This window comes from Alligator mississippiensis, chromosome 5, assembly GCF_030867095.1.
Source record: "Alligator mississippiensis isolate rAllMis1 chromosome 5, rAllMis1, whole genome shotgun sequence".
Taxonomy (NCBI): Eukaryota; Metazoa; Chordata; order Crocodylia; family Alligatoridae; genus Alligator; species Alligator mississippiensis.
In genome coordinates, this window is record NC_081828.1 from 139,546,109 (window position 1) to 139,570,449 (window position 24,341).

The 24,341-nt window shown below is 41.6% G+C and overlaps 2 protein-coding genes across 2 annotated transcripts in view; one reads left to right on the forward strand and one right to left on the reverse strand.

The window, feature by feature from the left end:
- PIK3R4 (phosphoinositide-3-kinase regulatory subunit 4) overlaps positions 1-19,758 on the forward strand; it is a 38,792-nt gene extending 19,034 nt beyond the window's left edge. The window contains exons 9-19 of the mRNA XM_014602545.3: positions 668-869; positions 1,829-2,028; positions 2,925-3,135; positions 9,255-9,420; positions 10,471-10,635; positions 13,550-13,761; positions 13,994-14,125; positions 15,134-15,234; positions 17,106-17,194; positions 17,726-17,834; positions 19,067-19,758. Of these exons, the coding sequence (XP_014458031.1) occupies positions 668-869; positions 1,829-2,028; positions 2,925-3,135; positions 9,255-9,420; positions 10,471-10,635; positions 13,550-13,761; positions 13,994-14,125; positions 15,134-15,234; positions 17,106-17,194; positions 17,726-17,834; positions 19,067-19,237 (1,758 nt within the window). The 3' untranslated portion in view covers positions 19,238-19,758. The remainder of the gene's footprint in view (positions 1-667; positions 870-1,828; positions 2,029-2,924; positions 3,136-9,254; positions 9,421-10,470; positions 10,636-13,549; positions 13,762-13,993; positions 14,126-15,133; positions 15,235-17,105; positions 17,195-17,725; positions 17,835-19,066) is intronic.
- Positions 19,759-20,246: 488 nt separating this feature from the next.
- Positions 20,247-24,341, reverse strand: part of COL6A6 (collagen type VI alpha 6 chain) — an 84,277-nt gene continuing 80,182 nt past the window's right edge. The window contains exons 35-37 of the mRNA XM_059729355.1: positions 23,427-23,499; positions 22,665-22,881; positions 20,247-22,293 (exon numbers count right to left, since the gene is read on the reverse strand). Coding sequence (XP_059585338.1) covers positions 22,671-22,881; positions 23,427-23,499 — 284 coding nt within the window. The 3' untranslated portion in view covers positions 20,247-22,293; positions 22,665-22,670. The remainder of the gene's footprint in view (positions 22,294-22,664; positions 22,882-23,426; positions 23,500-24,341) is intronic.

Sequence of the window (24,341 nt, forward strand, 5' to 3'; positions counted from 1 at the left end):
ATTTGTAGTGATAAGATCCTCTACAAACACTTGAGGAAACAGTTCCCATTAGGAGGAGCTCTCACAATGTAAGGTTCTGATCCTACAAACACTTCAGTAACCAGAGAGTAGTTCTGTTGACTTGTAAAAGCTACATTCTGTAAGCAGAAGTTAAGGAAGCATTTTAAAAAGATGCGTCATAAACAGGTACAGCAGTGGAAAGGAGCTGTAATGTTTAGAGGCCTGCAAGCAATGCAAGTAAAAAAACCCTGCAAAGAGAGACAGCTTAATTTTTGCAAAGACCCAACACTGGACCGTTCTCACTGACTGGTGAGAGGTCATGAGGCAGAGTGGGCTGGCCCTGCCTGATGCATCGAATGAAAAAGTGAAGACCTTCCATGTTTTGCTCCCTTCCCTTTCATTGTCAGCTAAATTTAAACTCCTGTGGGAGGACACATAAGTCACTGTCACTGTTCTACTCTTTAACCATACCTAAAGTTGTATTGCTGGTTGAGGATGGCAGGGAAGGGTTATTCTCACAATATAGCAATGTCCTCAGTGCATGTTAAAGGGTAGAAATTTATCTTGTGTTCTGGGAGTGTCTCATTCCATTTACTTCTGAACTAGTAATAAATCTTGCTGCTTCCTGTCTCTCCTTGTTTGAATTGAAGTGACATTCTATTTGTAGGGGATGACTGAAGAGGAGGAAGACAAGCTGTTAGCACTAAAAGATTTTATGCTAAAATCCAATAAAGCGAAGGCCAATATTGTGGACCAGAGCCACTTGCATGACAGTTCTCAAAAAGGAGTGATTGACTTGGCAGCTCTGGGAATAACTGGGAGACAAGTTGATCTTGTTAAAACAAAACAGGAACCTGATGACAAACGTGGTTAGTGTACTCTGTTTTATTTTTTGGTGGCCCATGCAGTTAAGTCTTCAATATGTTCAGGAAATTTTCCAAAAATTCAGTCTAAACCGTTATTTGAAGTAAAACTTATTCATAGAATTGCTTTATAGGTATCGAGAAAGATTAGTTACCTCCATTGAGTCAGTAGTGGACTGAAACACTTTACTTCTAAGTAACTGGGGTTTAAATCTATTCATCTCCATTTGGGATAGTAATAAGCAAAACGTGCTGCTTGTACACCATATAACTTTAAAATATAAATGCATTTTTTCATACTGTAGACTCAACTTTAGACAAGTTTTAAAACATGAACATGTTGAGTCAGTGCTTCATCTTAAACTACTGGCCTGCTTACTCATCTCGCCTTTAGTTTTGTGTATTGCCTTTGCTTGTTTTTAATCTACCCCATGTTTCTGCTTGTCTTTTTCTCATTTGCAGCTTTCAAATAACCTCAAAAGGAATTTTCAAAATACATTTCTTGATTATAATTGGAAACTTTGACCTTTAGATGGTGATTGCCATCATGCTAGAAAAGTGGTATATTTTTTTTTGCCTAGCATTGTTATAAACTAGCCACTCTCCAGGGCCAATATTGGATTGATATTAAAAGGCTAAATATGTCATCGCTTAGGGCCTAATCCTTTATCCCTTCTAGATATTCAAATTGTAAAGGGATTTAGCAAGATCCTGAACAAGGCAGCCTGAGGATTAAGAACATGTAAATAGGACATTTATTATTTGTTTGTATTGTTCGCTTTTGTTGCCTTACCAGCTGATTTAACTAACCCAACAGATCATTTTTCTTTTGATAAACTTAATGTCATAATAAATCTTCATGTATATACATGAGGTCATGCTAGTGCTAAAGTCATTACTCATTTCAATGAATGATGAATAAATTAAATGTTAAAGTAATCCTTGTTCTTTGGTGTTGTGTATAGCTAGAAAACACGCAAAGCAAGAATCAAATGTAAATGAAGAATGGAAGAGTATGTTTGGGTCTTTGGAGCCATCTAACATCTCCCAGCCCCTACCTAAAGGGCATGGACAACCTACTGACCAAGAAGCAATTCAGACTGGAAAACCTCTTCGTTCTGAGTCTTCTGCTGGTATATGTGCCACTTTGTCATCCTCTCCACAGGTATTCCTGAAAACCTCACATAGCATTTTTTTAATCATAGATATTTAAATAGGAGGACTCACCTTTAATATCTAAGCATCAAATGTTGCTCTGTGTGGTTCAGTCTATCCAAGTATCAAGTGTTGTTCTGTGTGGGTAAATCCCTATATCCAGAATTTCAGTGGAACATATGATCTGGTAGAGCCGTTCCTGAGCAGATCCTGTGCCTAACAGCAGTCAGTACCAGAACAGAGGAAGATGCAAAAATCTTGGCAGTAGACAACAGTGGAATAGCCAAATGAAAAAGAGAACCACTTTCTATCCTTTTGTAGTTCAGGGTTGACTTCTGCTTTGGAACATGAGGGTTTATGACCTTTCTAAACATTTGGTGTAGAGTTAAGGGGCTGTCTGCGTGAAATACTTTGCAGGGTTGGGACTGTCGTAGCTAGCTGTGACCCCCTTTCTAATTCTAGAACTACAGTGGAAATGATTAGAGCTTTTGTTTTTAGTCTGATGTAAGCAAGTTATTATTTGGTAACTGCCATTCTTTGTGTTAGGAAAGCAGTAACTGCTGCTATAGGAGGTGTGTTTTGGTAAAAAACACAGAATGGAAACTCTGCAGTTAATGCAAAATTGTTTGTTCCATTTTTGATTAGTAATGTTATATTTGTATTTTAAGTTGTCATGCAAATGAGACATTTTGATTTGAGTCTCATGTTGGTTGTGGCTTCTGAACATCCGCTCTTTCTGGCCTTCATTTTCGTGTTCAAGCTGACAATTTGCTTAATACTGAATTCTTAGTTTTTAATTTTTATCTCTAGTTACCACTAACAGTTTAAGGGATGATGCTTTTTTGCTGTCTTCAGCATGAAGTATTAATTGATTTATGCAATTTTTTTAATGCTTGTGGCTTACAGGCAAGTGATGGAACTGTCATCCAAACCAGGAAGCCAACTATACAGGTTTTAAGCAGTACAGCATCCCCCTCCACTTACCAGTTACGCATCACTACTTGTAAAACGGAACTCCAGCAGTTAATTCAGCAGAAGCGAGAACAGTGCAATGCAGAAAGACTCGCCAAACAGATGATGGAGAATGCTGAATGGGAAAGCAAGCCACCGCCTCCAGGTAATGGCCAAGGTCCTGGTGTCATTAGACAGAAGTTGAAATCTTTTAAACTATATTCATCCTTGGGGAAAGTTGAAATGCTTAGGGGGAAAAAGTTGTTTGGTTAGGGAATCTGCACATTACATTAAACTGTAATTGGATAAAATACATAAAGAGCTCTTGGAAGAGGAGTAGAAACTACTTTTTTCCAGTGATGCCCTAAATACTGGACTAGAATCACACATGCATGCTTATTTGCTCTCTCTCTGGCTCATCAAATCTTGAATTCTTTCTCCATGGTAGAGCAGCTTCAACAAGAGAAATGGGACAGTTTCATCAAGTTGGTCTAGGCCACAGCCTGGTAGTTAGGGCACTCCTCCAGGAGTTGAGAATGGCAGGTTTGAACCTTCTCTGATAGAGGAGGAAACTAAACCTGGCTCACCAATTCTTTGGTTGACTGCTTTAGCTACTAAGCTGTTGTGTAAAAGTCATCATTATGTTTTCTTTCAACAATATCTTAAAAAGCTGAGGAGTGAATAAGTTCCTGCTCATCAACTCCAGAAGGAGTCATAACAGGTAACTCCCTACAGCTCAGAATTTACGTGCCTGGGGCTTAACACATCCCTCTTTAGTGTTTGTGGTTGGCTGTGTAACAGAGGGTTGAAAGGAACCACAAGGCTCATCTGGTCCAGCCATCAATACAGGAACGCCACTCCTAAATCATCCCTGTCCAATGCTTATCTAGCCTCCTCTTGAAATCCTCCAGTGAGAGATCTCGTAACTTCCCTCAGCAGTCTTTTCGACTGTCTTACTATTCTAACAATGAGGAAGTTTTGAATAATATCTAATCTAAATCTACTTTGCTTCAATTTAAAGCCATTGAAGACTGGCATATTTGAAGACTTCTAGCATGTTCTGGCCTTTAATTGTCTTTTCTCCAAGTTAAATATGTCTAGTTCTCTCCCTAGAGAGAACATCTCCTCTACAACTTACCTTCCAACCCCAGGATCATTTTTGTTGCCTACCTCCAGAGACCCCCTTTGACTTGTCCACATCCTCTGAAAAAACAGAACCCAAAAGAAGCACACAATACTCTAGATGAGGCCTAACCAATACTGAGTAGAGTTGCAGTATATCACGTCCTGGGTCTTGCACCTAATACTCTTGCTGATACGGTCCAAAATTGCATTTATTTTGGAGGTTGTTTTGTTTTTGCAACTGTGGCACATTGCTGCCTCATGTTGAGTGTGTGATCCACCCAGACTGCTGGTTCTTACCCATTCGGTGTGTGTGCTTTCATTATTCTCCCCTAAATCTTCAGGCAGACATTAAGGCAGTTGTACAATTGGAGGCAGGAATTTTATGCCCCATTCTCCAAACTGTGCAACCTGCCATGCTAGATGTGTACAGCAAGCAGCATTCCCTCTAAACTGTGTGGTGTGCGCAGGCACATCTGGCAGTGCAGCATGAGTGCACCTGCATGGCTGCTCACACCACACAGCTTAGAGGGAACGCTGGTGGCAAGTCGTGCAATCCTGGGAATGGAGCCTAAAATTCCTCCAATTTCATGAGTGCCAGCTGCCAGTGCTGGGGAACACCTGCAGCTAAGGAATGGGAAGCTTCCCCACCCATGAACATAGAAGTGGCAGCTGGGGAGCCAGGAGCTCTCTACACTCTAGGTGCTATTTTTATGGGTGTCAGGAAGTGTAAAAAAAAAAAATTGGGTGTGTAGCTGGGGTCCCCAACTGCCTGCCTCCTTTTAAAGGTCTTGGAGTATTTAAAGAGGTGCTGGTACAAGAAGTGGGGAAAGGGAGAGCTTTCTCATCCCCAACTGATAGTGCTGGGCAGCTCTTTAAACAGGTGAGTGCAGCTGGGGATGTTTCTTGTTCTCTTTAAACTGGCACATACAGTGGGGGACAGGAGAAGCTCCCCCACCTCCAGCTGCTCACTCTGGGCTCTTTTTAAAAGAAGCATATGCAGTAGGGGTTGGAGAAAGCTCCCACTGCTGCTTGAGCCAGTTTAAAGAACTTTCCTATCCCTGCTGCTTGTGTTGGGCACCTCCTTCAAATGTGCCCAGCATCCTTGGGGATAGAGCAGGGTTGGAATCCAGAGCTACTTCCAGATCGATACCACCAGTTGGGCAGGGGGTGGGTTTTGTCCCAGACCCCAAAGCTGCCCTGTGCTACAACCCCATGCCTAGCTGAGGGTGGGGATTCAGCACTGGGAAGCCCTGGTTCTGGTTCAGACCCAAGATGTTTACTGGCCTATCCTCAGTATCAGATGGGGGATGGCTGTGTCCTAGGCCCTGGAGCTGCCCCATACCCTGAGGTTTACTGGTACTTGGTGCCTTGGGGCTTCAGACCAAGACTCTTTAAGGTGCTGGGTCCTGGCAGGCCAGCCAGGTTCCAGGTTCCTGCTGCCTAGGACCCAGTGCTGACAATTAGCTGGTTGGCAGCATCTGGATGATGGGACATGCTACATGGCACCATATAAACCAGCCACAAAGATGTCACATTTTTTTTGAATTAACACAGTAATCAAAGCATACATGTAACATGTGCCAGGGACTGAAGTGTAGCATCTTATATTTGTCTGCCTCACACATCATCCCATTGTCTCTAGCCCAGCTTTCCGATCTGTAGTGAACCCTGTTCACTACACTGGTGGTTGTGTTTCAGAGTGGGATTTGCCTAATTTTCCCCAGGCCTTTTATAGGCCTGTGGAGTTTAGGCATGTTACTTGGGCTGGGACTTCCATAGAGGTCAGTCTGCCAGTTGTGAAGTGTTGTAATGCTCAGTCCTAAACATCTGTAGCTCCCATTTAAACAAAGCAACATGTGGGAGGTGGTCATCCAAGAAGTTAACACTAAATCTTCATAATTTTGACTGATATATAAAGTGATTCCTCATATGAGGCGTACTTTCTGCTAAGCCATATATTTCTTTTTTGAAGACAGTCTTATGACCATGAAAAGCATAATGTGTCTCTGGGACAACAAACAGCTGACCTGTTCTACCCTAAAGGGTGCCAGGAAAATGTTCATATTTAATATTCATATATGGCTCCCAACACTAATCTCATACTTTATTAATCTCCATTTATTGTTAATGTTCCTAGAATATTTCCTTGAAACAAACATATAGGAAATGAGTCCAGATACATTGCCCTTTGTGAGAAGAAGGAATGCATCACTTACATTGGCCCTGGAGCTTGAAATAGTGATTTTAAGCACTTTGACTAGGTTTCATATGGAGTGAGAACAGTTTCCAGGATGTTTTATTGAATATATAAATAATGCAGAAAACATTGTCAATGGAACATTAAGGCTGCAGCATGAAGCATTCCAGAGTCAGTCAGTCAGTATCAGATGTTAAGGTTGATCAGAACCCCATAATATATATACAAAAAAAGCAGAGCTGCCAGTTACAGTGCTGCAATTTGCAATCTGGTTTCTGAAGAATACTGTACACTGGTGTGCAGATTTGAGAATTGGGATCCAAGCAAGTAACTGTGGACTACCTGTACATTCTGGCTCTCTGCTTTTCTGTAGTCATGCAACTTTGATCTGGTTCATTTTAGAACCCAGGAGATGTTTTAATCCTGTTTTTGCTCTGCAGTTTGTGATATTTTTAATATCTACCAGCAGTAACTCTGAAAATCCATGATTGAGCTTAAGCCTTCACTTTCATAGATTTCATAGACTTTAATGGAACCTGCTGTTCCTTCCTGATTTATGAGCAGTATTTGTGATGGGCTTATAATGAGATGTTCGGTGGGAGAAAGTAACAGTGACACACACGTACACCAAGAGCTGCTGCTGACCATTAGTACTGCCAGATAAAGTGGGTGCTTACCATAAAGCAAAGATAAAACCCTCCTTCCAGGTTCGAGCAGTGATAGCATTAGTGAATACTCTGCCAGCCCTCTTCCAGCAGTCAAAATGTGCCTCTCACGACTGAAAGCCAGAGGTGCGAAGGTACTGCTGTGGCTGATAACAGGAGTAGGAGACATACATTAAATGCAGCTTGCTGCCAGGATGTAACCTGTTCCTATTTCTTTAACGTGCATCAAGCTGGTGGTGTTAACATCTACTCTATCCTTTCTCTAAGCTTCGTGCTGGTAGCAGCCCTGAAGTTGGTGGCAGAGTAGCAGCAAAGCCTTTTGTTCATGGACTTGAACTTTATTTCCTAAGTGGCTCCTCCCAAGGTGGTTGGGAAGCTTTCACTCTGTAGCAGGCTCTGAGCCTAGCAGAACTTCAGAGCTTGGTTTCCTCTACCCCACGATGTCAAGTAATGGCACTGCACTGCTGTTTTCCAAATGCCAGTGGAGTGGCTTCAATTTAGCTTTTGACATCTTAAAAGCTCATGGTTTAGATATCGGTTTTCAGAGCAGCTCCCAGCACTTGAGTAGGGGGTCCTGAGAGGGGAAGGTTGGCCCACAATATCCTTAAAGCCTTAGTCTTTTCTATGGATTTCTCTTATGCTGAAATTAGATTCACCAACATCAGAGGCTAGTTTCAATGACTGCTGATGTAAGAGAACATATTTGAATGTATATAAGTACAAAAACCAAACAAACACCAAACAAACAAAACCCCCCCCCCCCCCCAATATTGTCTCTTGCTTTTGGCTATCCTAAAATACCCTCTTGAGTACTGGTAAACCTGGGACCAATTCTTCCCAGGTATTTAGACATCTAGGGTGTTTTTACACATGCTCTGGGGGTTAGGGAGGGGTTGCTTTAATTGGAGTGACTCTGAAAGCTGTTCTAACTGAGGTGCCTGCAGCATCTTGTGCATCAAGGTCCCCATGCTTCAAAATGGTGGCAGGGGCATTTTAACTAAAGCTTGTTCAAGCTTTAGTTAAAGCGCTTCTACCACTATTTTGAAGAGCAGGGACACTAATAACTGAGACATGGAGGCTGGCTGCAGTATGCTAATTGGCATGCTTCAGCAGACTCAATTAATCGAGTCTGCTCTGACGTGCTATAATTACAGTATGTTGGAGCAGTCTCCAGACACCCCTAATTCCCATTGATATTAATAGGTGTCAGGTGTAAATATACCTTTTGAAGATCTGGGTGTTAGTGGCTAAGTTTTGTGTTTTGATGTATGCAGAGCTTGCTTAGTATTAGAGGTGCACCAATACATCAGTCTGATATTGGATCGGTACCTATATAAAGAAAATTTACTATATCGGAAATCAGCCATATCAGGCCGATTTTGATTTGACCAATAAATGGGCCGTGCATGTGTGCAGCCGCGGCACAGCACAGGTGGCGAGGAGCACGGCCCAGCAGTACGGAGAGCTGCCTCCAGCTGGCAAGTCTGGGAGGGGAGGGGGGAGATCAAGGCCCCTGCGGGGAGGAAGGAATGGGGATGGGGCAGGGGCAAGCACTGCCCAGCTGGGGCGGGGCGGGTGTGGGACAGAGCTACTGCTAATCCAGATCAAGGCCCCTGCGGGGGGGAAGTGGGGGCCAGCTCCCACTGCTGTGTGCCACTCAGCTGGGAGCTGCTGGTCCAGAGGTTCATCCCACACTCACCTGTTCATCCAGTGGCTCCTGCCTCTTGTATGGGAGGGCATGGGGGGAGGGGGCATGTGCCCCCAGATCTGCATGGAGTGGGCTGGGGCCGGGGCCAGAGCCAGGGCTATGCCAAGCTCTTACTGGCTGGGTGGGGCTGTGCTGGGTCAGGCGGCTGCAGCGCTGGGAAGGGGCTACAGTGAATTTGACTGCAGCCCTATGCAGATCTGGGGGCACAGCTCCGCCCCGCCCCCCCATGCCCCCCGGACAAGCCACAGCTGTCCCACGTCTGCCCCCACTACACCCCTTCCCTTCCTCTTCCTCTTCCTTTTCCCCTTCCTCCTCCCCCCACACCAGACTTACCAGTTAGAGGCAGCTCTCCATACTGTAAGGCTGGTATCGGAAATCGGATCGGTATCAGCCGATATGCTTCCTTAAAAATCGTCTATCGGTATTGGCCACAAAAATCTCTATTGGTGCACCCCTACTTAGTATGTTTCTGGTGTTGTGTATGCTCCAAGCACATTTCGAACGATTGCTTGGTGAGGAAGATCAGACAGAAATATCCATTTTTCATTTGTATTTGAAAGTCAATCACAAACCTGTTGCTCTTTCTGTAGGATGGCGTCCCAAAGGGCTGCTGGTGGCTCACCTTCATGAGCACAAGTCGGCAGTGAACCGCATTCGAGTTTCAGATGAACATTCCATTTTTGCCACATGCTCAAATGATGGCACGGTGAAAATCTGGAACAGCCAAAAAATGGAGGGAAAAACCACTACAACTAGGTATCTTTAAGACTGACAGAATTGTGCAGCTTCTGTTTTTGGAAAAAAATGGTTATAAATTGGGAATAAACCTGGAATTGCTCCTAGAGCCTATTAGAGCTGTTAAAGGGATACCATTAGGTTTGAATACTTAAGTGTACAACTATGTAAAATGTTGTGGTTAATATTCTTGCCATCTTTGTTCTTTCTAGCTAGTTGAAACTACAAGGGGAATTACTAAATAGGCAAAGGAATTGCAATCCTTCTGATGTATATGATAGTAATGATATTTAATGTGATGGTAAATGCATTGAAAGTTTGCATTGTCCATTAAAAGAGGATTTGTGATACATGGGGGCCAGCTATAGAGAGAATAACTCCTGCAAAACTCAGTGAAGATGCACCGGACCATTAGTTTTAATTTTACTGTCATAACTCAAATGTTAATATTTAAGGGCGTTTATACACGTAGTCTGAGAGCGGCTCTAACTAAAGCTCCTGGAGTGTCTTATGTATCAGTGTCCCCGCGCTTCAAAATGGTGGTGGGGGCACTTTTTTTTATTTAAGGCTCATTGAACAAGCTTTAGATAAAGCTTCTCCGCTGCCATTTTGAAGCATGGGAACACTGATACATGAGACGCTGGAGGCTGCTGAAGCATGGTAATTACCATGCTCCAGCAGACTATTAATTGAGTCTGCTCCGATGCACTGTTTACAGCGCGGCAGGAGCTGCCTCCCTGGTCATGTATAGGCACCCTAAGTTTGCAAGGGTTTTTATTTCTTATTATATCTATAGACTAGTGTGTGATCAAGCAACTTGACTAGTGTGATGTTGAGAGACCTTTCATGATATGTATGCGTACACTAGAAGAGTTAAGGTTATGCAGGCAACTCATATGTCAACATTTTCCAATTCTGAAGCAGTTAACTGTAGGATCTTCATATTCTCATAAGGAACAGTTGTTTTTGGTGGTGGAGAGAAGCAGGTTTGGGGTTTTTTTTGAGCCTGCTAGGTAACTGGTGTTACTGCTAGAAACAATTTCCTTTCTTTCTCTCCCCCCAACCATTTAGGTCAATTCTGACATACTCTCGGATAGGAGGACATGTCAAGACGCTTACTTTTTGCCAAGGCTCGCATTACTTAGCTATTGCATCAGATAATGGTGCCATCCAGCTTCTTGGGATTGAAGCTTCGAAGCTTCCTAAATCTCCCAAAATTCACCCAATACAGAGCAGGTATGTATCTACAGCAGAGTTTGTGTACTGTGTTTTACTAGTGTGCTGTTATCAGTTATGCCATGCCACTTTAGTAAAGAAGGATTGAAAGGGCATTCAGTTTTAATCACTGAATTGCAGAGGTTAGAGCAGGTTGATATAGGCTATTTATCCAGATGTCTTGCTAACTTCCTTTCTATCTTAAATAAATCACTCGGTTTTCTTGTTCTTCAGTATTTCTCTGTAAAGTGAGGTTGGTATTTACTTGCCTCCTCACTTCATTTAATTAATGTTTTTAAAGGAAGTTGAAGTCCCCAGAGGCATTCAGTAACTGCAAAATATATTTTTTATAAAATTTTTGAAGTCTTACATCATGTTCACAATGTATGTCATGCTCCTTGGCTTTGAGCCTGTAAATATTCCTTCAAGTTTTTTCTGTAATGAAGGATAAACAAGCAGGAGGTAGTGTGGGGATGGCTTTAAACAGTGGAGAGATTAATGCCAATTGGAGCCTTTGCTAAACTTTTCATAGTTTCATAGTTTCTAGGGTTGGAAGGGACCTGAACAGATCATGAAGTCTGCGCCCCCACCCTTTTCCAAAAAGTTGAGGACTGCTGCATTGCTGACTGACTTGCCAGCTTTGCAGTGGATAGTGAAAGTGATCAACACATGTTCACTGTCACCCAGCTTCCCTTCGATTTCTTATGTTGCTGATTAGATCATCCCCTTTGGCCAGTACCAGGTCCAGCAGCGCCTTACCTCTTGTTAGCCCATAAACATCTTGAGACAGGTAGAGCTCATCCACGCATGTAAGGAAGATTTGAGACTGATCGGATTTGGCCGAGTGCTCTTCCCATGAGATGTCCGGGCAGGTGACGTCTCCTATGACAACCATGCACTGGCGAATTCTTGGTCAAGCTATTGTTCCTGATTTGGAGGTCTGTAGTAGATGCCTACCATTGTATCCGCTTCACCATGTTCCCCTCATATTCCCTAAAGGGTCTCCAGTCGTCCTCCTTGGGTGCCAATCTCAGCTTGTAGGGATGTGTAGCTTTCCTTTACATGGAGAGCTACACCCCTGCCCCTTTTTTTCAGCATGATCTCTCCTGTACAGGGTATAGCCATTTATACCCATAGTCCAGTCATAGGAGTCCCACCAGGTCTCCGTTATCGCTATGAGATTGTAGTCATTTTTGTTTAGCAGAAGGACCAGTTCCTCCTGTTTATTCCCCAAACTCCTTGCATTAGTGTACAGGCAAGTAAGTATGCCATTGGAGACCCTAGGCTTCCTTGTATGTACTCATGGAGAAGCTGTGTTTCTGGGCATAGGAGTGGGTTCACTTGAGCATCCTAACCTGCTGATTTTGTGGTTGATGCTTGTTGAGCTTGCTCTGGTGGCTATCCGCCCATCCCCTGGCGAGCTTAGTTTAAAGCCTGGGCAAGCAGGTCAGCCATTCTGGCTGAGAAGAGCTTCTTTCCCAGTGGAGTGAGGTGGAGGCCATCTTTATTCCCAACAGACTACTGCCTCTCTCTCCAAAGTGCGGACGGTGGCTGCAGAAGTTGAAGCCTTCATGATGGCACCAGTGCTGCAGTCTTCTGTTTACTGCCTCAGTTCATCTCTCCCTCCTCAGCCCATGACCCGTAACTGGAAGGATCAAGATAAAAAACACCTGAGCCTTGCTCCCAGAGCCCTGTAGCCATTCATGACCTGGCTGGGATTGCTCTGAGCCATGTAATTTGTGCCCACATGAATAAGGAGCATGGGGTAGTCTTTAGAGGGCCGGATAAGTTTTGGGATCCTCTCGGCCACATCCCAGATACGGGCTCCCGGAGGGCAGCAGACCTCCCAGGCTAAGGGGTTGAGGCAACAGATTGCTCCCTCTGTCCCCTTCAAGATGGAGTCTCCCACAACGACCACTCTGTATTTCATCTTGGGAATGATAGCTGGTCGCATTTCTTCCTCACTTGCAGGAGCTGGCAGCTCTGCAGGCTCTACTGGTGCTTCAAGGGGTTTGTACCTGTTGCAGAGATCCAGGGGGGTGGTGGCCTTGGTACAGCGAGCCTTGGGGCTGGAGACAACCTTTGTCTGACCCCCTGGCTGGACAGTATGGGAGTGCCTCTTGGCCTGCCTTGTCCTGGCAGGCGACCTAGGTCTTCCCTCTTCTTTCTTGGGGTGAAGGGCTTGGCAGTAGGAGTCAGTCTCCTGTTCGTCATCCCTGATGGCTCACAGCCTCTGCGTCGCATTCTGGAGCTCCACTATCTGACATTCCCGAGACTCCACTATGGAGCAAACCTCACAAGGGGAGGTTGCAATGCTCCTGATCCCATGTGCCTGGAGTCATCAGGTAGCCCCCACAGCTGAGAACCAGGGGCTTTGTCTGAATGGAGACCAGAACCACGGGTTTTGTCTGGGTGGAGGCCTCGGAAGTACCAGAGGGGAGGGACCCAGCTGCAGGGGGGAACTTTGGGTTGTGATGTGTCCCACCCACCATTGTACAGATAGTAGTTTGGCTACTTCTGTGCCAACTGTTCCCCTGAGGCTCACTGCCTAGGGTCTTGTACACCTCCTGAGCAAACTTGCACGCTGGGCCAAGAGCACGCCTGTTTGTGTGTTCTGTTTGCAAGGCTCTGGTCGCGTGGCACATGGGGAAGGGGGGTGACCCTCCTCAGCTCCTCTTAGTTGTCCTGCAGCTATGCTAACTCCCCGCTTACCTCCTGGCTATGCTGGGGACCGTTGGTGGTCTGCTGGCGTCTTGTTGGGGTTCCTGGGGCTCATGGGGGCGCAGTGGACTTCTGCCCATGCATCTCTCACTGGAGCCAGGTCCAAACTGTGATCGTAAGGGATCCCAAAAACATCTGAAGGTGAGAATGCCAGGAAACCATTTTCAGCTAAGGGGAGAATAATGGTCTGGTGTTTTTTGTTTTTTCGTCCCAGATTCTTAGACCTGAAGGATGATGGGTGTGTGGTTGATATGCATCACTTCAATTCAGGGGCACAGTCTGTGCTGGCTTATGCCACTGTGAATGGTTCCCTCGTTGGATGGGACCTACGATCTTCTAGTAATGCCTGGACATTGAAACATGACTTGAGGTTAGGTCTCATAACCTCATTTGCTGTGGATGTACACCAGTGCTGGCTATGTATTGGTAAGCTTAATTTTACTGTTCGTTAAATGAAGTTCCCATAAAGTTGCTACAAAGCTGGCACTCAATGCTTTTTTTAAAATGGCTACAAAAGGAAAAACAGCTTTCCAAGAATGGACTTCTTTGCAGGAGGTACTCTATCAAATTATTACTTGAAACAAGTCCCTTTACCATGGGAAGAGAAAAAAGGATATAGGTAAAATCCCTCTAACTGACTAACTCTTTCTTTCATTAGGTACAAGCAATGGCACCATGGCATGCTGGGACATGAGGTTTCAATTACCCATCTCCAGCCATTCCCATCCTTCCAGGGCTCGGATCAGACGTCTGCTTATGCACCCTCTCTATCAGTCATGGGTAATTGCAGGTAAAGTGCGTGCTCAGTTTAGCATATTATTGCGTAGGGACTTTCAAGGGCAAAGGGAAGTTTGCTGTTCGAATCTCACTGGATCTAAAATCATTTGTGGCTTTTGAAAATCTCCCAAGGCACTACTTTGTTTGCGATAGCATTGTAGTACTTGGCAACATTATTTTAGATAGTGGTTACAACAGTTCATTTCTGTAGTAGGATGGTTTTTATGCCTAAAAATATCCTGCTTTAACAAAATAGACAAAGTTGGTATGTATAGTAAGAAGAAAACTTCAGTTTTCTCATACAATGTAAATTAAGTTTTAAAATTTGGGTTTTGGAGTTTACTTCAACTTATTTCTGAATTTGACCTCTTAGTTTAATGACTGTAGATACTAAGTCTAAGAATAATGTAATCCAGTCCCCTTCTGACACACAAATAAATGATGTTTTGCAGAACTTGCCTGCTGGACTGTTACTGGAGTTCTGATCTGTTAAAGCAATCTCCTTAATGTTAGCAGAGTTGCTTGTATGTTTAAAGTGTATGTGTGTGTTACGTACCTTTGTTGGGTCAAGACCGTGACCTCCGATAGGAGTTTCTGTAGACTTGGGAGAACTACTTTTAGCAGGCTGAAGTGAACTTTGACTCCTATTTAAGTTCCTTAAGAAAAATGCTCAACTGGCCTCAATATCCATGCAGACCAAATTGCCACCCACAGACTAGGATCAAGATTGTTCCCCAGCTGGAAATAATCACACTTTTAAATGATTATTGGAAAAAATGGAGAGCTTTCTTTTTTAAGCAGTATAAATGACCTTAAAGTTATTTGGGGCCCTTTTAACCACAGTGAATCTGGCCACTGTAGCAATGAAAATGGCAAAATATTTTCAAAACTAAAAAAGGCGTGACAAGCATGATCTTGCAGGAAAGCAAGCCTAGTATTTATACTGCACCTCAGCAGAAGAGGTGCAAGAGCCAAGCCATCTGGCGTATCTGTAATTGTGTTGGCAATGTGTTTCCTGTAGCTGTTCAAGGCAATAATGAAGTCTCCATGTGGGATATGGAAACCGGCGATAGGCGCTTTACTCTGTGGGCCAGCAGTACGCCTCCTCTTTCAGAATTACAGGTCTGGGTTCCTTTTTCTTTTCCCATTACATTGTTTCATAATTCTCTTTAAGAAGTCCTCAGACACCAAATGACACTTCAGCACTTTTGACTCTAATTTAACTTTCTGCCCTCTCTTTCAGTAACTTCTCAACCTGGGCTTATTTTTACCAGTATAGTTATGTTTTGCCATCAACACTCAATTTAGCTTATTTAAAGGCTCTAGGATGTTACAGAAATGTTTCCCTATTTCTCCTCCAATCTCCTCCCTTACACCTTCATCTGTTGTAGAGGAGATGATAATGATACATGGTTTTCACTCATGTTTTCACAAAAAAACAAACCAGCAACCTGAAATATGGTGGAAAGTGTACAGATTTTCCCAACATTTATAGTATTGTGTCATGGTTTCTTTATTACTTCTAAATGCTGTTCCTGAGATTATAGTAATGCCTTGTTCTTTTTCACTTTCCTTTTTACAGTGTAGACCCACCACTAGGTTTAATACTTTTTTTTAAATAGGAAAAAGATACCTTATTATGAATCAGTCTGTATTGTATGGCTTTTTTTAACTGCTGTTCAGCTGTGAGAGCTGCCTTTTGTTTTCCAGGGGTGTGAAATGTATGGAAGGAAAGAAAAAAAAATTCCTCCCTGACCACAACTGTTGTGTGCAGTGTTTTTTTTCCTTTTATAAATTTGGAAATTCAAATATCCTGTACTTGGTTAAATGATTATCTACTCATAAAAATTGTAGGTTTCCCTTTACTGTTGGATTAGAATCATACAAAGTTAAGGCTGGAAGGGACCTCAGGAGGTCACATCTAGTCCAACCCCCTGCTCAAAGCAGGACCAGCCCCTACTAGATCATGCCAGCGAAGGCTTTGTCTAACTGGGTTTTGAAAAACTCCAAGGATGGAGCTTCCACCACCTCTCTAGGTAACCTGTTCCAGTGTTTTACTGCCCTCCTAGTGAGAAAACTCTTCCTGCTATCTAACCTAAACTTCCCTTGCTGCAACTTGTTGCTCCTTGTTCTGTCCTCTGCTACCACTGAGAACAGTCCAGCTCCATCTTCTTTCAAACCTCCCTTCAGGTAGTTGAAGACTGCTATTAAGTCTCTTCAGTCTCCTTTTCTTTAGACTAAATAAGCTCAATTCCCCCAGTCTTTCCTCATAAGTCATGCCCCCCAGCCCCCTCAACATTTTTGTTGCCTTCTGCTGGACTCTGTTTGTCCACATCCTTTCTGTAGTGGGGTGCCCAAAACTGGACACTACTCCATATGTGGCCTCACCAGCACCAAACAGAGGTGAATAATCACTTCCCTTGACCTGCTGGCAACACGTCTACCAATGCAGCCCAGTATGCCGTTAGTCTTCTTGGCAATTAGGGCACACTGCTAACTCATATTCAGCTTATTGTCCAAGTTCTTTAAAACCTACTGTATAATGATGGCTTTTCATAACCAAATATACAAACATTGCATGATTTGGTTAATTAGTAAAAAAAAAAAAAAAGCCACAGCCTACAACTTTGATACCACTGGGTTATCAAAGTTTTAGTCGTACTCCATGCTTTTCAACTTGATTTTGTGCACCCAATTCTGTCAAAGATAAGTTAATTTCACTTGGAAATACCTCTTTGGAAACTTTGAGTTTTGTGTCCTGCCTAAGAAGAGTTAGGTCTGTTGTTTCTGTTGCTCACAAAACAATACAAAACCAGAAGTTACTTACTTCTGTACATTTTAAGATTTGACCATTTAACAGAGTGGATTAGTATTTTGTCACAAAGTGAAAACCAGTCTTTCGCAAGCTGTACAGAAGGCTTTCCTTCTGTGAAGTCAGGCAACACACAAGTGGTTTTGAAGGAAGTAACATGTCCTCATTTTTCTCTCACCAGCCTTCACCTCACAGTGTTCATGGAATATACTGTAGCCCTGCAGCTGGAAATCCCATATTACTAACAGCAGGTTCAGATATGAAAATAAGGTAAAAATAGTACGAGCAATCTTTTTGAACAAGATGTGCCTGAGTATTAAGATATGTAATCTTGTGCTACAAGGGTTTGCTTCTTAATATTATTGCTTTTATTATATGTAGTCCCATTACACTAGGCATCAGTATTTGGTTATGTCCACTTCTTATATAAAAGCAACAGTGAGTGGAGAACAGTGCTGTCTGCTGTCTTTTTTTACATTAGGAAACTTCACTTCCTTATCTTTAGAATGGAGTTACTGCCCACCTTTTTTATGAAGTGCTTGATGTGCTGTGTTGGAAGAAGTAGTTCAGTTATTGGTGTATTGAGAGATACAAACTTAACTAGTATTTTGGGGGTTTTTTGGTTTTTTGTTTTGGGGTATTTTGTATTTATAACCTGGAACTTTTGCTTTGGTGTTTCTGTAAAGTCTGATCTAACTGAATTCTACCATAGAAAGCAAGAAGACTATTGGGAAAATAGCATGAAAATATAAGCAGATTTGAGCATTTGTCCTCACATTTGTCTGTCTTGTTTTTCTGTAGGTTTTGGGATCTGGCTTATCCTGAGAGATCATATGTTGTTGCAGGAAGCGCTAATTGTCCATCTGTATCCTATTATAGGAAGATAATCGAAGGCACAGAAGTGGTTCAGGTATCCTGTTGTCCCCCAGTCCTTCTTTCACCCACAATCATATCTTGTTTGTCTGTAGGGGTGGTCCTGCCATGTCAGTGTTCAAGTGTACTGACATGTCAGTGGGGAAACTTGTATTGCAGTTATCAGTGTTCTATAGAGGATGCCAGTCTCTTAATCACTGAGTTATTATTTAGAGGTAATAATAATAATGAAGGGATTATTTAAAAAAGAAAAAGTAGCTACTGTTTACAAATACTTGGGTGGGGGATGCCTAGTACCTTCGTTGAATTTATGTGATTAAAGTTACTGAAACTGAGACACTTAACACTGAACATCCTGGCTTGCTAGTCACTATTAAGGTGTTCCATATGTAGGTCATTACGTAGGTTATATCAGATGGGTACAGCAAGTATTTAAACAATACTGTCAATAATAAAGGCTGTTAAAATTAACTAAATTATGTTCCCTTATGAGGGCTAGAAAACAAGCAGAACAAAATACATCAGAAAACTATAGAAAATTCTCATCTCAGAATTGTGACCATTAATTTATACCTCAGAACAACCCCTGTCACTAACAATACTACTGATTGTTATATACTACTTTGTAATGAGTTGTATTGACTTATTGGATAAGACCCGCCTGAATATACCAAGGAAGATTTTTTTACCCATCTCTTTAAAATGTAAATCAGTGCAGGTTTTTCATAAAAAGTTTTTCCTTTTTAAGCAGATATCAAAATAAGTTTCCTTTATGGAGTCAGTTAAAGCAAAAGTACTTGTTTTACGTAGAGATTGTAATAAAAACATACAAAACTTGAATATCTTTCCCTCAAAGCTTAATAAAAACCAAAATTCCTGCTGTTGGTTTAAAACTCTGAAGACAAGCTAACTGCAATGACACTAGTTAGGATTTCTCCATCAGGGTGACAAGTGAATATTTTCTGTTAATCATTTCTTCAGTGGTGTTGTAGTAGTCAGAGTACCAGTGTCATTTTTTAAATCACAAAGGACAGAAACAGTGACTTCAGTGCAAGATAAAGAAGCTAGATTATGAGGGGGGAAGGGGCACATCTGCACTGACCTACATTCAGAAACTGTAGGCTGAGCATTTCTGTAAAAGTATTTTTTTTCCTTTTAAAATGCATCTTTCTAACTTGTCAGTATAAGAACCTGTCTTTCAAAAACAGAGATTTTCCACATTTTATAAATGAAACTTTCTGAAATTAATGGTTCTATTTTTCTGGATAGGAAATTCAAAACAAGCAGAAGGCGGGACCTACAGATGAAACTCCTCGTCGGGGTCCAGAGTCTCTTCCAGTCGGACACCATGACATCATTACAGATATTGCTACTTTCCAGACTACTCAAGGATTTATAGTAACTGCATCAAGAGATGGCATTGTTAAAGTGTGGAAATAAGAGTTGCACTAATATGTAGTCTGTAAATATTTGTAATAAAGAAATAGAATTATACTAAAACTTTTTGAGAATTGTTTCCAGAGCATGGAACAGAATGGAGTCTGAAGAATATGAAGGTGACCATAAGACAGATATCAATATTAAACAAACGCGTTAAAGACTCTTTTGCAGATCCCTTATTTTATTAAAGCTGCGTGGTTTCTGTAGTACTCCTTGAAGAACTAAACAGAAGTGGTTCATGAAGAAATTGTCTTTAGTCTAGTGGTAACCATAGTATTCTTCAGGAACCTCTAAGAAAATAGTTTATAATTTGCAATGTGAGGCTTCTTAAACAATGAAAGCTACTAACTCACTCAATGAGTAATGAAAGCTACTAACTCCAATATAGAAAAAAAAGTATGAAGTCAGATTTTTTTCTACATTGAGTCTGAGAACTGAAAAAGAACCTGTTGCACTAGCATCTATGTACACTCTGATTAAACATGCACAATAAACTGTATTTGAGCTTTCTTGTACAGTTATTTTGTCTGCAGTATCTATTGTCCCTATATCCCTGTGGGATACTGGACCTTTAACACCTGTTTGGCATATTGTTCCACTACATGCAAGATTCTGCTTTACTCATTTCACCAGCAGTCATCTTATTAGTTTGATTTTACTATATAATGGGAAACAGAAAACCAGTTTGTATTGCTTAGACTTTCTGTTCTACACGTTGCCTTTCTATTCTTCTGTGTTGCTTATGATTTCATTACCACATAAAATGGTATAATGGCTTCTCCAATTCCATAATACTGAGGCAAGAAAAATGAAGGGGTAATAAGCTTGGTATGTGTGTGGATTCTATGGCTTGTTTTTATTTCCCATCTGCAAGCAGTTTCAAACTGGCTTTTGTGTGGATGCACTGGCTGGCCAGGAAATGTTCCTCTTACCATCACTAGGCTTGATGTCTTAACTGACATAAGTGCATTGCATTAGCTATTGCTATCTTGTAAAACAAAACACCAGCTGATGTTTCAGGTAAGTAGTTTTAATTAGTGTAATGACATGTATAAAGTGCATTAAAAAAGTTCGGTATGATAGTAACAAAGTAACAGAAGGTGCATTGTAAAACTATCCCCTTTGAAATGGCTTTCACTGAAGGTGAGAGATTTATACAGAAAAGAGGTGAGCAGTGAAACTTCAAAAACTGAAGCATAAAACGTTAAGCTGATCTGAACTGTATACAGTATAGTGTGCGAGTATGGTACTGTTGACATTGACTTTTATATTACAAAAGATTTTTTGGGGCTCAGCTTGTTTTCCATATTCATCTAAGATGACATTTTTTTACTTTTACCCTTACAGATAATACTGCTTATAGGGAACACAGTTTTGGTTTTAGCAATTTTGGCTGTTTTCATAATACTGTTACATGTATGAAACTTGAGAGAAGTACTTTAGATCCTGTTGAAAACATCTTGCATTCAAAAGCTTGTCTTGTTTTTTTCCAACCATGCAGTTGGTCTAATAGAAGATATCACCCCCCAAAATGCCTTACTTCTCATATCATTCCTGGATCTTCACAGCTACCTCACTTTAACACTACCATAGTCTTTTTATACTACTGTTGATATCATGCCAGTTAAACTTGAGGTTTCACTATATAAAAATAAATCCTAGGACATTTTCATATCAAAATCATATTAAAGTACAAATAGAATGAAACTCCCTCAAGTAGAGCTTTGTAGGCACCAGCACTTCCATTATGTGAAATTTTGCAATTCTGAAGTTTTTCTGTCCAAGTCAGAAATATACAATCTTCCCTAAATTGAAACAATTTAAAAAGCACTTTTTGCAAGATCTACAATACATTTTTTTGAAAATTTCTGAGCTAACAAGCCAATTTCCCTGCCAACATTTCCATGCATTGTTTCAGGTTAGTTGAACCATTTTCAAACAGAAAACTGTTCCCTCAAAAATTTTTACCAGTTCAACTTAGACTTTCCTCCATTCTTGAATACCCAAGTAGCATGCAGAATTAAAGGCCAAATTTGAGGCAGAATTGTTGTTTTCAAGGAGATGCACTCTTGTGTTCTTACTTTATTTAGTCCCCTTTGTCTTAAGTAAACCAGTCAAAAAGCAGCCCTATAATTAGTTTCTGTTTGTCTAAAGAAGCATAATAGCAAATAAATTGCTGCCTTATCTTTAGTTAGTGAAATTTATGCCTGTAAAAGGAGTATGAGGAAAATAGTTTCATGGTAATGAACCTGAATCACAGCTTAAGGCATTGCACATGCTGTGGGATATGGCACTGGGCGCTTTAATTAGCAAGGCATGCCAATTAAGAATTGCCCAGGCATCATGTGCATCAGTGTCCCCGCGCTTAAAAATGCTAGTAGAGCACTTTGAAATAAAATATGTTTGATCAGCTTTAGTTCCAAGTGGCCTGCCACCATTTTTTCAGCGTGAAGATATGCTGGGACGCTGATGCATAGAACACAGGAGGCTGCAAGAACACATCAGTTTCCATATTCCAGCAGACTTGATCAATGGAGTCTGCTCCAACGTGCTGGATTTTCAGTGCATCGGAGCAGGCTCTGTGCATGTGTACAGGAGCCCTTTGTATAACATCTCTTTCCAGTAACCAAGTCAGTGTCTTCTGTTGTCAGACAGCTCCACCAAAATGAAAGCTGGTAGTTCTTTAAGGTCATGGTCTTGAAAGTTACCAAATGCCTCCACCTCCCACTGAAGTGAATGGGAGTTGAGAGCACTTACTGCTGGAGAGAATCAGACCTGGAATTTGTATTAGGCAAATTTCTTTACTTTAAAAAAAAAATCAAATTTAAAAAAATGAAAGTTATAAGGGATGTGAAACATCATGGCAAGATTTCTTCCATGATGCACCTAGAAGAAATCTTGTTCACTGTTGCACAACCTTGAAAGAGACCTAGAAAAGAAGAATTACTGCTTTGGAAAAATACTGCATATCAGAATCATGCCTCATAATTTGTTTTGTTCAGCCTGAGGCCAGTGTCCAGTTTCAGTCACTAACTTGAATTTTGAAGTCCGTCCATCTGTAAATCAAAATAAAGAGCAAAACAGATGACAATATCCATAAACAGAACTAAAACAATCCATTCTTAATTCTTGTTTCTATAGGCTTTGTATTAACATAGTATTTACCTCTACAAAAACACTTCATGATAGCCAAATCTTGGCCCTATACCACAATCTGAGGAGGCAGAATGTGCTGGGGGGCCTACCCTTCTTTGTAAGAGCCAGGAAGGGAACAAATCCTACTTGACTGGCCCAATGCAGTCAGGCTCTGGGTCATGGGGAGGTGTGGGAAGATGGACAGAAAGCTGTGGCTCAGACACCACTGGTCCCTCAGCCTAAGGTCGGGGGAGGTGGGATCCAGCCCATGGACCAACTCTGTGCCACTTACTTCAAATCATATACAGTCTTCATTACTGCTATTTGTTATATCAGCATGCTCCGTTTCGTTTCCGGTTGCTGAATCCTCATATGCAGTGCTGATAAAATCAGTATCTAGAAAGTCATCATGGAGGTCAGCCTGTAGCATGCTGAATAAATGTCCTACAGCTGCAAGATATGCATCTGAGACATACTCTTCTGCTGAGCCTTCAGCGTGGTTGACAGAACTAGTGATTAGAAAACAGGAAGTATTTTCATAGGGCAGTACTCTGAAAAAATAACTGGCCTTGTTAGTTAACATGCTCTTTTGACTTTCCCCTTTTCTGTGCTGCATCTTAACTAATGATCAACCCGTGAATTTAAGAATCTTGATTGGACCAGGATCCAAGCCAGCATACAAAAGCAAATTAATTATTGTCAGACTAAGGCATTTGGAGCTCTGTCAGAATAGGCTCTGGGGAACCAGGAACAGTTTTGCAGAAGGGGAATTTTGTGTGGTGTAAGATGTTTTCTCTGGTTTTAAATCATTTAAAAAAATTGCAGGTGTATCTTCCAATAAACAAAAAGCAATTTTGTTTGGTTCTTACTTTTGATGGCAGAAAATGAAATTGCTTCCCAACCCAAAGGTCCCAATGGAAGGACTCGAAGCATATATACGAGTGACTGCAGGATCAGGGCTTTTGATAGGAATCCCTACCACTGAGAACCTCTGGACTTTCACATCAATTTTCCCATTTATGTAAAAAAGTCTTAATAAAATTAGTGGACTCACGGGGATGGTCTTGGAAAACTGGTAGTCTCACAAGGTGTCCTAAGCTCCTCTGGTGGATACCTGTTAATTGAACCTGACAAGAAAGAAGGATGCAGTCATGAAATTCACCCACTCAGTGGAATTTGAAATACTTTCTACTAACATTGGCCTTGTTCCAGAGGCAAGCATTTCATGAATACTGTAAATCATATCCTATGCTTGAACTTTACCACTATTATATTCTTTACAACATTCCATCTAATTCATATTGGATTGCTTTGAGAATGACAGCAACCCTACTGGTAGACTTGGTACAAATATATTTTGTTTCTTTGTGCATGTACATAATGCCTAAGAATAGTGCACAATGCAGTTGTTCAATCACACTCCCAGTTCAGTACCTTAAAGGTTCACTTTTACCTGGAGGTCTAGAAATCATACCGTTTGTTCTATGTTAATACAAAAAATCCTAACTTTATCAATTAGTAAGTCAATGTTAAGACAGCAAGCATGTCAGGATGACTGCCAAAACACGTATAGTAACTTCCCCTAAATCAGCCTCTGCAAGCAGCACAGGTTGTTACCCTTCCAGAATACTGGATCTACCTCCCATCAGTAGTTTCTTTTAATTTACATCCTAGCATCACAACAACACAATCTTCACAACATACCCCTTTGTGGGTCTACTATTAGGTCAGCATTTTGGCCGTCTATTGAATAAATACTACAGAAATAGTATCAGTAGACACTGATTCATATACTAGCAGAGGCCAGAAGTGACCAGCAGTAATTGCTGTCTGAAACTAGTCAGGCAATCTATGTGAAATAAGATCAGGGATGCTAGTATAGATCCTACTAGACATATTTGCATATGCATAAAGCCAGTCACAAAAACCAAATGGCTCCAATGTTGAAAGTACAAAAGCCTAAGAATGG